A 12,139-nucleotide genomic window follows, 5' to 3' on the forward strand; every position below is an offset into this window, starting at 1 on the left:
TGCATGCTCTGCTCCTGCAGAATGCAGAATGTACCTCAAAGAGGCATCTGAGAGCAGATTCTTTTGCTCTTGGGTGTACATTTTGTCCTCAGTTGAGGCCGTGGCTAGACCTATTTTTTTTTTTTTTTTTTTGGGCACTGGAACAAAGCAGGCTCAGAGGATCTGCTTTGTGTTAGGGATTTAGAAATCCTTGGCCCTCAGGAGTGACTCAGTGTCCCCAGCATTGCCTTCCATTGCCTAGTTTCTCAGCTTTCTGATCCTACAGGAGGGTGTGGCAGGGCTGCTGGTAATTGGCAATAGACACGGAGGAGAGAAAACTCAGAGATCTTCTTGCTTCGAATCTGAGCCCCTGCTGAAAATGAACATTTTGCCAGTTTCCTTTCCGCCCTGCTCAGCTTGGGCTCCCTGAAGTCTCATTCCTGAAACAGGGCCGAGCCACCTGGCTGGGCCTGCCCTCCCAAGGGCACTGTTTTTGGAAGATGACACAGGGTGGACGCTCACGCCTGCCACTCTGCTCTCCTAAGTGCCGCAGCAGCCAGGGGCAGGCACATAATTTTACCACCAACATCATTTTGCAGCATCTTCCCCACGCCAGAGACCATAAAGGTGCTAGGGAAGAGGCAGGGAACAAACCATTAAGACCCTTGCCCTCACAGAACCCACTGCCTAGTAGAGGAGATGGACAATAAGTCCGTGAGTGAATAAATCATGATTTCACACCGTGATAAATGCCTTGGGTAGATGAAACAGGATGATGGGATAGAGAGTGGCTGGCGGTGGGGGCTGGGGCGTGTGCTATTTCAGCCAGGATGGTCAGGAAAGAGAGGACTCTGCGAGGAGGTAATATCCGAGCAGACACCGGACTGAGGAGGAGGCAGTTGTGTCAGTTACCTATGACCATATAACAAACCAAAACTGTGTAACAAACCTCCAAACTTAGTTGCTTACAACCATCTTTGTTTCTCACCAATTTGCAATTGGCCTGGGTGGTTCCTCCGCCCATTTCTCCTGGTTACACATGTGGCTGCGTGTAGCTGGAGGCACAGCTGGGCTGAAATGAGGCCTCACTCTCATTTCTAGTAAATGGTGCTGGCTGATGGCTGGGGCGCCTCGGCTCCCTGTCACAGGCCTCTCATCCTCCAGTCAGCTAGGACAGCTGCCTTACATGGCTGTCTAGGGACAGCATTCCAAGAGGGTGAAGGCAGAATCTCCAAGGCTCTTGAACTCATAAAAGATCACTTCCGTCACATTCTGTTGTCAAAGTAAGTCACAGGGCCAGCCTGGATTCAAAAAAAACCCCCTCTTGATGGGAGGAGTGGGACAAAGCATTTGTGGCTCTCTTTAATGTGGTACAAAACTCCATGGTAAGATCTTTGGCAAGAGTATTCCAGGCAGAAGGAAGAGCAGGTGCAAAGGCCCTGAGGTAGGATGGGGGTCCAGAGACCTGAGCTTTGACCAATAGGTTCTTCCACTTCCTCGGTTTTCTCTTCTGTCAAATGGGAACTAAGGATGACTCCCTGCCTCCTTTATAGGCTCATAGGATATAGGAGGCATTGCTCCAAGTCAGGGTTAGGATTTTGGTTCTTGGCCATTGAGTGTGAGGAGAATCAAACACAGGAATTCAGTCTGGCATCCTCCAAGCTCACTAATGTTTGTGAACCACCATCTGGCAAGAAGGCACAGTGCTGGGCACTGCAGGTCACAGGAAAGTCTGAGGGGTGATGATTTTGCTGAGCTTATGGGCTGAAAAGATTGCTCACTGAGCAAGATGGAGACGGAGCTGGAAGGACTGTGGGCCCCAGGGAAGACCTGGAGGAGGTGGGATTCTAACAGGGCCTTGCAGGGCAATAGAATTTGGCTGAATGAGAGGAAACTGTTGATAGCGGAAGTGGTGGTGGGGGGGCTGCGACATTTAGCAAATCAATGAAACAAATGTTTGCTGAACCTCTAAGTGGCCAGGACAGACAGAGGACCAGCCAAAGGCAGATAGGAACCCAGAGGAGGCACCACCGAGGCCTGCAGAGCCAGGAGGAAAAGGCAGCACTTCAGAGGCCTGAAGGATGAGTCAGGTCAAGCACAGTGGGGCAGAGGGAGGAGTAGGAGGTACCAAGAGGGTCCCAGCAGAAAGAACAGCATCTGCAAAGGCCAGATGGGAGGGAGAGCTTGGGATTCTCATATAAAGGCAAAGAGTCGTGTCTGAAGCAGAGATCATGTGGAAGAGAGGGAGAGGATGAGCTTGGGGCCCAAACAGGCCTTGTGGACCAATGAAAGTCTCTAATCTTTTTCTTGAAGGCAGTTTGCGTAGGATTGCCAGATTTAGCAAATACAAATACAGGTTGTCCTGTTAAGTTTGAATTTCAGAAAAACAACACATAATATTTTTAGTATAATTATGTGCATGCGCTATATGGAACATTCGTATACTAAGAAATTACTTGTTTATCTGAAATTCAGTTTTGACTGGGCCTCCTGTGTTTTCTCTAGCAGTCCTCAGTGTGGGACCACAGAAGGGTTGTAAGCAGGGGATGACATGGTTGGATTTACATTTTGAGAGGCTTCCAGGATTTGTGGGCAACATGCTGGAGGGAGAGAGGAAGGGGTGGAAGATGAGGGTCCTGCTTTGTCTGGGCCAGAGAAGCGCAGGTCCCAGGGAATGGGGACATCTCATCCTGTCGCCTGCTTCCCAGACTGGGCAGGCAACCTTAGGTAAACCCTTCAGCTGATGCAGTCTTGTGTGGGTGACTGCAGGCCAGGTCAGATGCCACCTCTGCTGTGTGAGCACCTGGACTGGTTTGTTCCCTCCTGAGAAGGCACTCAGCATTTGCTGAGGTCTTACTATGTGCTGAGCTGGGTCCTTTATATCAGGGGTCCCCAACCCCCAGGCCGCAGACCAGTACCTGTCCGTGGCCTGTTAGGACCCGGGCCACACAGCAAGAGGTGAGCAGCGGGTGAGTGAAGCTTCATCTGTATTTGCAGCCGCTCCCCAGCGCCAGCATCACCACCTCAGCTCCACCTCAGATCAATCAGGCATTAGATTCTCATAGGAGCTCTGGTCCCTGGTGCCAGAAAGGTTGGAGATCGCTGCTCTGCATTACTTGTCTCATTTAATCCTCACAACAGCCCCTCAAGGAAGGTATTATTATGCCCGTTTTACAGATTAAAGAACTGAGGCTCAGTGGTACAGTTGCTGCCCAGGTCACACAACTGCACAATGCAAATCTGAAGTGGAGTCCAGGTCAGGCTGGCGCCAGGGCTCTGCTCTCCCACTGTCTCCAGGAAGTGTCCCCTGGAAGCCCCTAATCCCCCATACATTTATCACTTGGGCTCGGTCAGCAGTCTCCTTGTCCCACTGTAGGCCCATGCTGCCCTGGCTTTTTCTGAGTTAAGCCAGGAGCTAAAATGGGCCAATGTAATGCTCATCTGCTGGGGGCTTTCCGGTTATGAAGCCCTTTCCCAATGTGCCCTCCTCACGACCCCATGGAGACTGCAGGGCCCCCTCTTCCAGCCGGCAGCTCTGCCGCAGTGAAGGCCACATTAAATATTAACAGGGCAGCTCCTGGCACCGCTGCGATGTATCAATTACTGGGCTGCTTGGTGAGGGCCTCAGCTGCCTTTTCAAGGTGAAGCAGTAACTGGAATTCAGCTGGCTCAAATGGCATCCCCGGAGGCTGTCAGGACTTAGAAGAGCTCCTGCTAATGTAAGGCAGGGCAAGAGTTCTAAAGCTTTCTTCCCATCTCCCCGGCTCCCTCAGGGCCCGGTGGCTTCCTGATGCTGACACAATGCACTCAGTCACTTGGGAAGTATTTATTGAGCTCCTACTGTATGCCAAGCAAAGTGCTAGGCTCTGGAGATACAGCTGTGAGCGTGATAAGGTCCCCGCATCACGGGACTCCCTGTCTGGTGGAGGAGATGAAGAAACAGTCTCAATGCACAAGGGGAAAATCCAGCACTGTGCCCGCCCAGCCTGAGGTGGAGGGGTCCTTCAAAAGGAAAGAGCTCGAGTTAGGTATGGGAAGAGGAGGGGGAAGTGTTTCAGGCAGAGGGAACGGGATTAGAGCTCAGATTGTGGTTCTACCCCTTCCTAGCCATTAATCTGCAAATTGGGCCCCCACCTCCCCTCCCAGGGTTGATGAGGACTAAGTGAAGCCATGGCTAGTGAGCACACAGGGCTTGATGCACAGTGAGAGTTGGGTTTTGGGGGGAGCTGTTATGAAAACAGTTCTGTGCTTTTACATAATTCCTTCGCTCTGCCAGGAATTCCTCCCCCTGCCCCCCCCGGCCCCAATTTGGTGAGCAGAGAAACCGAGGCTTATAGAGGTGACCTGACATGCCCAGGGTTAAACTGTGGATTAGACCCCAGGCTGGACTATGACCCTAGGCTCTGACTTGGGCTTTTGGTCCTTCTTCAGCTATAGACAACCCAAGCAGTTGTCTCAGCTCAGAGAGACACAGAATCTTATCAGCAAGCCCAGTGCGAGGTCCTCAGCTGTCCAAGGGCGAGCCCAGGCCTTAGCTTTGGGAGGCCTAGGCATAGATCTGGTTCTGCAGCTAACCTGCTGTGTGACTATGAGGGAATTACTTTCCCTCTCTCGGCCTCAGTCCCCCATAGTTAATCCTAATACCAACTGTCATTGCCTGAGTCTCTGATCCTCCCAATGGAGTTGTAGCAAAAGAACAATTTTATTTTTAATCTTCTCTTTTTATATATTTTCTTTTTTAAAAAAATTGTTAGACATTTACATAATTTATGAAGCAATCTCCCTGATTACTCTAGCAAAAGAACAATTTTTGATTCCATATTGAAAATGAGGAACCAGGCTGAGAGGGGCAAAATGATATGCACAAACCTACACAGCAAGTGGGGGCAAAATTTGGAGCCAGGCCCAGCTGCCAGCAGAGCTGGCTATCAGTCCACCATGCTGTGCTATCAGAATAGGAAAAGCCAGGCTGAGTTGTCCCCAAGATCCTTATTATCAGTCTGTGATTTTCGAGTTCCCTGCTGCCCCCAGGCCTTCAAGACCCCGTGATGTCATGGGAAGGGCATTTCAGGTTGGGTTAATCCTCTAACTGTCTCCATTAAGGGAGGTGACGGCACTGTCACAAGTGCCCAGTAGGCAGCACCGAGGCTCTCTTTCAGCCACAACCTCACTCCTCCTGGCAGCAGCCCAGGGCGTCTAGCGAGAACAGCAAGCGCTGTTGCAACGTGCCCATTTTATGGACGAGGATTTTATGGATGAGAAAACTGAAGCTCAGAGAGGTTCAGCACTTGTCCAGGCTTCCCCAGCTACCGCGGAAAACCTGGGATTTGGAGAGGGTCTGAGCAAGGCGGCCAAATTCGACCTGGAGCCCTCCTTCTCCTTTTAGCCCCTCTCGGCTCCTGCAATTTTGCCTTCCTCCCCCTTGCTCCCTCCCTTGTCTCATCTGCCACTCAGCTGTCAATCAGTTAGATGTTGGCCGATTTAAAATGTTCCCGAGTCTATAGCCATGCCACCCTGAACGCGCCAAACTCATCTATTCTTGGAAGCTAAGCAGGGTCGGGCCTGGTTAGTACTTGGATGGGAGACCAGCTAGGAATACTGGGTGCTGTAGGCGCTTAAAAAAAATGTTCCCCTAAAAGACCTGGGCCCCTGACAAAGAGGGCTCTAGTGATGGCATTTCTGCAATATGCACAAAGTTGTGATCAGATACAATTTGGCATCCACAGAGAGGTTCCCCCAGGGGCTCGGATGATGAAGAAACACAGGCCCTATCCTCTGGTGTTCACATTCTACAAGGGAAACGGCAACTTTCTAAGGAAGCGGGAAGCAGGTGGTATAAGTGACAATGAGTATAAACTTTATAGTCAGAAAAACCTGGGTTCAAATCCTGACTCTGCCTCTTCTAGCTTCATGACTTTGGGTAAGCGAGCTTTCATTTCCTCCTCTGTTGAATGGGTATGAGAGGAATCCCTACCTGGTAGTGGTCATGAAGAGTAAATGAGATCATATATTAGATAAACTTGCATAGCATAGGCTTGATGCCTAGGAGCTGGCCAGTAAACAGCAGTCCCACCAAAAGAACTCTATGCAGATGATGGATACGAGAGTCATGGTGGGAGTGGGCAGAAGGAGAAAGTGCTTCTTGATGGAGAACTGGAAAGGCTCCTTAGAGGAGGTAAGATTAAAGAACTTACAAAGCAGAGAAAGAGGTGGAGGAATCAGAAAGAACATTCTAGTTGGTAGAAACACGTGGGTGGTATCTGGGAACCTGGTAGGCCTAGGATGTCCACGGAGTGGGTGATAGGCTTGTAAAGGTGGGCCAGGTCAGGTTACAAAGGGGGCAGGGGTCCTACCTATGACCCCAGCGGCAGCTCAGTGCTGTGTCTGCGGAGGCCAGCACCCTGGAGTCAGCTGTGGCTTTGGTCCTCCCAGATCCCGTTGTTTCCAGAGTTGGGGCCAGCCTGCCACTGTTGTCTGGAAGACAGAAGGCTGTAACAATCTGCTTACCTCCTACTAACATACTGGGAGGAAGAGATGTTTTTTCACACAGTCGTCTGGCAGGGAACCTTGATGAAAACTCAGTGACCCTCTCCCTTACTTCCCAGAGTTTAAGCAGCAGGTGATGACAATTATGCTCACAGCCCAACAACCAAAAGAATGTCTCGGGCTCTCAGAAAGTCAGAGGCATCAGTGGAAAGAATGATAAAGGTGGAGCAGGTCTGGATCCTGGTTCCTGCCCTCTGCTCTTTCTCTGCTGCAGCTGGGCAAGACTCTTAACTTCCCTGGGCCTCTGTTTTCTCATCTGTGAGACTGAGCGCACTAGCAAACTGCTGCCCACGACCTTCTTTGCAGTCAGTCGGTACTTGTTACCTTCCTCCACTCTGTGTACTGATGTCGTCCAAACTCTGGCCCTGTGAAGCACTTCTGCTCACCCTCTTGATTTTGCTGACCTGTCTAGGGTGAAATACCTTACACCTTCAGAGCTGGAAAAAAGAACGAACTCTGCCATCCACCTGTGCAGCCTCCCATGTCACGGATAAGAAACCTAAAGTTCAAAGAGGGACAAGTCACGGCACTCTCAGGCTCTGTCCTCCGGCTTTCCTGCATCACTCAGCCCCTCCCACCTAGGCCCACCTCCTGGGAACCACACGGAAGCTTGAGGCAATTATCCAGCCGGTTCCAGCCAAAAGATCTGGAAAATTCTGGCTAAGAAACACAAGCTCCTTGACCATCTGCAGAACTTAAACAAAAGCCTTTTTCACCCACATTTTAACTGCGATTCCACAGCTTCGCCTTCTCCCCCAGAGCTGAGCTCCTCTCCTCTGAACAAGCTTGAGGGGGGCGGGGCCGGTGCTGAAAATGGGGCTCTAAGCTCCACCAGCTCACAGATTGCAGCTACCAGGACGTTTTCTCACTTCTTAATGTCAAAAGCTGCCTTGGGAGCTGATCTACTCCCCAAGTGGGCTTCGAAAGAATGGCAGAAGGTTCTGGATTATCCTGAAATCTGCTGTACTGAGCTCCTCTGAACAAGCTTGAGGGGGGCGGGGCCGGTGCTGAAAATGGGGCTCTAAGCTCCACCAGCTCACAGATTGCAGCTACCAGGACGTTTTCTCACTTCTTAATGTCAAAAGCTGCCTTGGGAGCTGATCTACTCCCCAAGTGGGCTTCGAAAGAATGGCAGAAGGTTCTGGATTATCCTGAAATCTGCTGTGCTCAGGCAGGAAGTGGGCATGGGTTGGGGGGCTGCGGGTGACTGTCTTGACCACTGAGCAAGTGCCTGACCCTTCTAGGTCTCATCTTCCTCCTCCATATAATGGGGATAACAACCTCCTTCCAAGAGTTGTGAGGATTTGGTGAGATAATATCTGAGAGTAAAGTGTTTCTCCTCAAGTCAGGCAGAGGGCCAGCGATCAATCACTTAGCGCTGCTGTTGATGGTGGTCTTATCATTGGCTCAGGATCAGCAAGGTCACCTGGGCAGCAGGAGACCTGCGTTTAGGAAAAAAAAATTAAAATCCTATCTGGGTGACACCAATCTATGGGCAAGCGGCCCCTCCTGCTTAAGATGGTAACCATGCCAACAGTGAGAACGCCATCTCTTCCAGAGCAATACCAGGTCTTCTCTGTAATATGTCCCTTGATGTCTAGACTTCTAAGGGAGCTCAGAGTGTCCCAGAGTACCCGAGAGGAAAAACAGGACGTGCCTTTTCTGGGTCATCTATTCACTGAGCTCTGGCAGAGAGTTTTGGCGATGCTTTCTTTGGAAATCCAGTCCTGCTTGAGGAGCTGTCATTACCACTGGCTCAGGGTGGGACACGGCAAGGAGTTATTATATATCTGTGATGGCTGGTGCCTCCTATGTGCTGGCTCCATGCGGGTGCAGTGCAAACATGCTCTTGCTGATCTCCAACCCTAAGAAACAGGTGTGGTTTGTCCTGTTTTACAAGTGGCTTGCCCAGAGGTACTGAGCTGGGAACTGGCAGAGCAGGTTTCGAACCCAAGTCCAGATCCTTCTCCCCCATCACACCATGCACATGTCCTCAGGCAGCCAGGGGACTTTGCTCTGTTCCCTGAATGAAACCAGTACCAGGTGAAGACGCAAGAGACCTGGCCCTGGCCCTCGGGACCGGCTCGGAGCTCTGGGCCAATGCAGTGTGTCTGACCTTAATCCTCAGCCCTTCACTTGGCTCAGGGACTCTCTTTGGAGTTGTTCAAAGGCCATATTTTTAATTTTAATTTAATTTAATTTAATTAGTTTCAAGTATACAGTACATTGGTTAGACATTTATATAGTTTATAAAATGATCCCCCTAATTGCTTTCTCTCTCCTCCAGCTCTTCACCTAGCCATTACATTAATGCTAACTGCATTCCCTATGCCGTGCTCCCCATCCCCATGACCATCTATCAACTACTAATTTGTGCTTCTTTAAGCCTTCACCCCATTCTCCTAGCCCCTATATATTGTCCTCTATATTTGTGAGTCTATTTTTGATTAGTTCATTCTTTTTATTCCTTAGATCCCTCATGTAAGTGAAATCATATGGTATTTATCTTTCTCTGACTTATTTCACTCAGCATAATAACCCCTAGGTCCATCCATGTCATTAAAAATGGTAGGATTTCATTTTTTTAATGGCTGAGTAATATTCCATTGTATATATGAACCATAACTTCTTTATCCAGTCATCTGTTGATGGGCATCTGTTGATTAGGGTGCACAGAATTATTGTTTTGATTTTCTTTGGATAAATACCCAGGGGTGCACAGAATTATTGTTTCGATTTTCTTTGGATAAATACCCAGAAGCACAATTGCTGGGTCAAAAGCTTTATCCATTTCTAATTTTCTGAGAAACCTCCAGACTATTTTCCATAGTGGCTGCACCAACACCAACACTATATGAAAGTTCCCTTTTCTCCACATCCTCACCAACACTGTTGTTCTTAGATTTGTTGATGATAGCCATTCTGACAGGTATAAGGTGATATCTCATTGTGGTTTTAATTTGCATTTCTCTGATGATTAGTGACCTAGAGCATCTTTCATATGTCTATTGGCCATCTGTATTTCCTTTTTGGAGAACTATCTGTTTGGGTCTTCTGCCCATTTTTTAATCGGATTATTTTTTGTTGTTGTTGTTGACAAAGGCCATGTTCTTGATGGGACTTAGAACCCTGGGAGTAGGTGACTTGTCCACCGTGGTTGTCCTGGTCTTTATCTATGAGGCTTTGGGGAGTTGACAGCTCTCTGCCAGCGGTGAAGATGGGTGCTGTAGGAAGAGGGGAGGCTTGTGTGTACTTCTCACAATTTGAATGCCTGCCCCCCACCAAGAGGAGTCACACCTTGACCCCTTTTCAGTTAACATCACAGGGCAGGGTGGGGCCATCAGTTGTGGGCATCTGACAGACCCAAGTTTGAATCCTGGCACTATTGATTACCAGCTGTGTGACTTTATTCAAGTCATGGAACATCTTCAAGACAGTTTCCTCGTCTGTGAGATGGGAATGGAAAATACCTACCTTACAGGGGTATCTTGAGGGGAAAAAATGCATTCATTTTTGCAAATCTTCTTGCCCAGTGCTGGGAACGATAGACATTCCCTTCCCCTCAAGAGTGGGGGTGGATGAGGTCATCCAGGATAGGGCAGGAAGAGAAGAGGGCCTGGGGCAGAGCCCTGAGGGACCCTAGCATTCAGGGTAGGCCGAGAGGACAAGCCCACATAGGAGACAGAAGAGGAGCAGCCAGAGCAGCAGAGGGAAGCCAGGAGAGTGCAGGGTCATGAAAGCTAAGAGAGGCAGGAAGGTGAGGACTAGGAACTGACCTTGGATTTGACAGGAGGTGACTGGTGGCCACAGTGAGGGCCATCACGGTGGAGAAGTGGGGCAGAGCCAGAGTACACTGGGCTGAGGGGTGGGTGAGGAAGTAGAGACAGTGATGTTTGGTGAGAAGAAAGTTTTGTGGGAGAACCAAATCGTCCCCCATTGGATGGGTAAGAATGTCAAAATCAATTAGAATTGAATTTGATTAGAATGCTCCAATCTATCTAATTTTCATTGTTTTGAAATCAGTCTTAGTCTAACACGATCGGAAAAGCTGGAAGGGCTCTAACTCTCCTAACCCGTGGAGGTCCCCCTGGCCGCTGGCTCTCCTTCCACCTCTCACTGGAACCCTATCCTCATGGAGGGCAGGGTTGGTGGGTGACAGTTATTATCTATCAGGTTCTTTAAAGATACTCACCAGGGGAAACATCAGCCTGGTTTGTTAACCTCGATTCCATTTGTAGTTAGCAAAGGTGGCTCTTCAAAGCATGGTGAAGCCTGGGGTGGAGGCCTCCTCCCATACCTACACTCAAATCCTGTTTTGTGGGTACGGAGGTCCTCATCTGAGCATCACAGTGGGGAGAAGAAGGCCTGGGAAGCAGGAGACCTGGTATGGAGGCCTCAGTGCTGCTCACTCGCTGTGCAAACTGGGGCCAGCCTCTCTGACTTCTCATATATCAGTTTCCCCTTATGCAGGATAAAGGGTTAGACAGCCGTGACTTCTAAGGGTCCTGCCAGCTTTCACATTTCAGAATTTCTATTCTACAGTGCTTTTAACAGTTTTTCTAGTCCAATTTCCAGATGGTAAAACTAAGGTCCAGAAAAGACCCGCTCTCCAGTTCTTCCTTTCTCCCTTCTAATGTATCTTACTCACCAGAGCAAGATTCCTGATCTGAAATATGGCTTCCACATCTCTGGTGGTTCCCCGATACCTAAGGACAATGCCTCAAATCTTCCTCCTGTCATTTAAATACTGTAATCTTGTTTTACCCAACCTCATTTCCCACCAGGTCTTTCATCTCACCATTTTGTTTCTATCCTCACTGACAAGCCTTTGCCCATACTGAATCCCAACTCAATACCTTTTCTCTGACTGTCAAATCCTTCTAGGTCCAGCTTACCTGCTCTTGTGTATTTAAATTTTAGCTTCTGAGGCAGAGCGGTGTCTTATTCTGTTGCTACTCCTTCCCTCAATGCTGAGCATACAGTAGGTGCACATTAAAATTCTCAACCTAAGGCCCCTCATCCTGTGCTTCCCTTGACATTTACTTAAGTCAGAGGCTGTTTTAGTCATTGGGATTTTCCTAGCTTGTCCAGGGTCCAGCCCAGGACCTGCCACGCGGTACCCGCAGCATCAAATGCCAGGACTGAAATGGGCTTAGTGACCAGCGAGCGGGTCCACCCCCCTTTTTTGCCACAGAAGGAAGCCCAGGCTGAGTTTGAATTCAAATCCTGGTCCCAACACTTACAGGCTATGTAACCTTGAGCAAGTCACTAACCTGGCTTTGAAAAGTGGGGAGACCAGCTCTGCCCACCTGCTGGGTGGGTTGTGAGGATTAATTAGGATTATACCTGTAAGAGGCATAGATAGCACTGGGTCGGCTCCTTGTAGGTGTGTCATAAATTTTACAGTTCCAGCCAGGCCACCCAGTCCCTCCTCTCAAGGAAGGCTCAGTATGCTCAAGGCCACTTATCAGGGTGGGGCGGTGAGCGAATGTATGTGTGTGTGTGGCGGGCGAGGGGGGGGGTGCCTGTCTCCAACGGCCGGACCGAATCTTGCCCGGGCCAGGGCAGACCCAAGCGCAGGGTGTGGCCCAGCGGAGCCCATCGGCCGAGGTGG

General features: G+C 49.6%; 1 protein-coding gene and 1 pseudogene across 1 annotated transcript; one reads left to right on the forward strand and one right to left on the reverse strand.

The window, feature by feature from the left end:
• Window positions 1–3,671: 3,671 nt before the first annotated feature.
• CUNH22orf24 (chromosome unknown C22orf24 homolog) lies at window positions 3,672–9,446 on the reverse strand. The gene is given in 4 exon segments (XM_015590613.1): window positions 3,672–3,981; window positions 6,912–6,964; window positions 6,966–7,024; window positions 9,410–9,446. Coding segments are annotated over 4 exon segments (459 nt in total).
• LOC112481065 lies at window positions 5,476–5,593 on the forward strand (annotated as a pseudogene).
• Window positions 9,447–12,139: the final 2,693 nt, after the last annotated feature.

This window comes from Pteropus alecto, unplaced genomic scaffold (genome assembly GCF_000325575.1).
Source record: "Pteropus alecto unplaced genomic scaffold, ASM32557v1 scaffold190, whole genome shotgun sequence".
Lineage (NCBI taxonomy): Eukaryota > Metazoa > Chordata > Mammalia > Chiroptera > Pteropodidae > Pteropus > Pteropus alecto.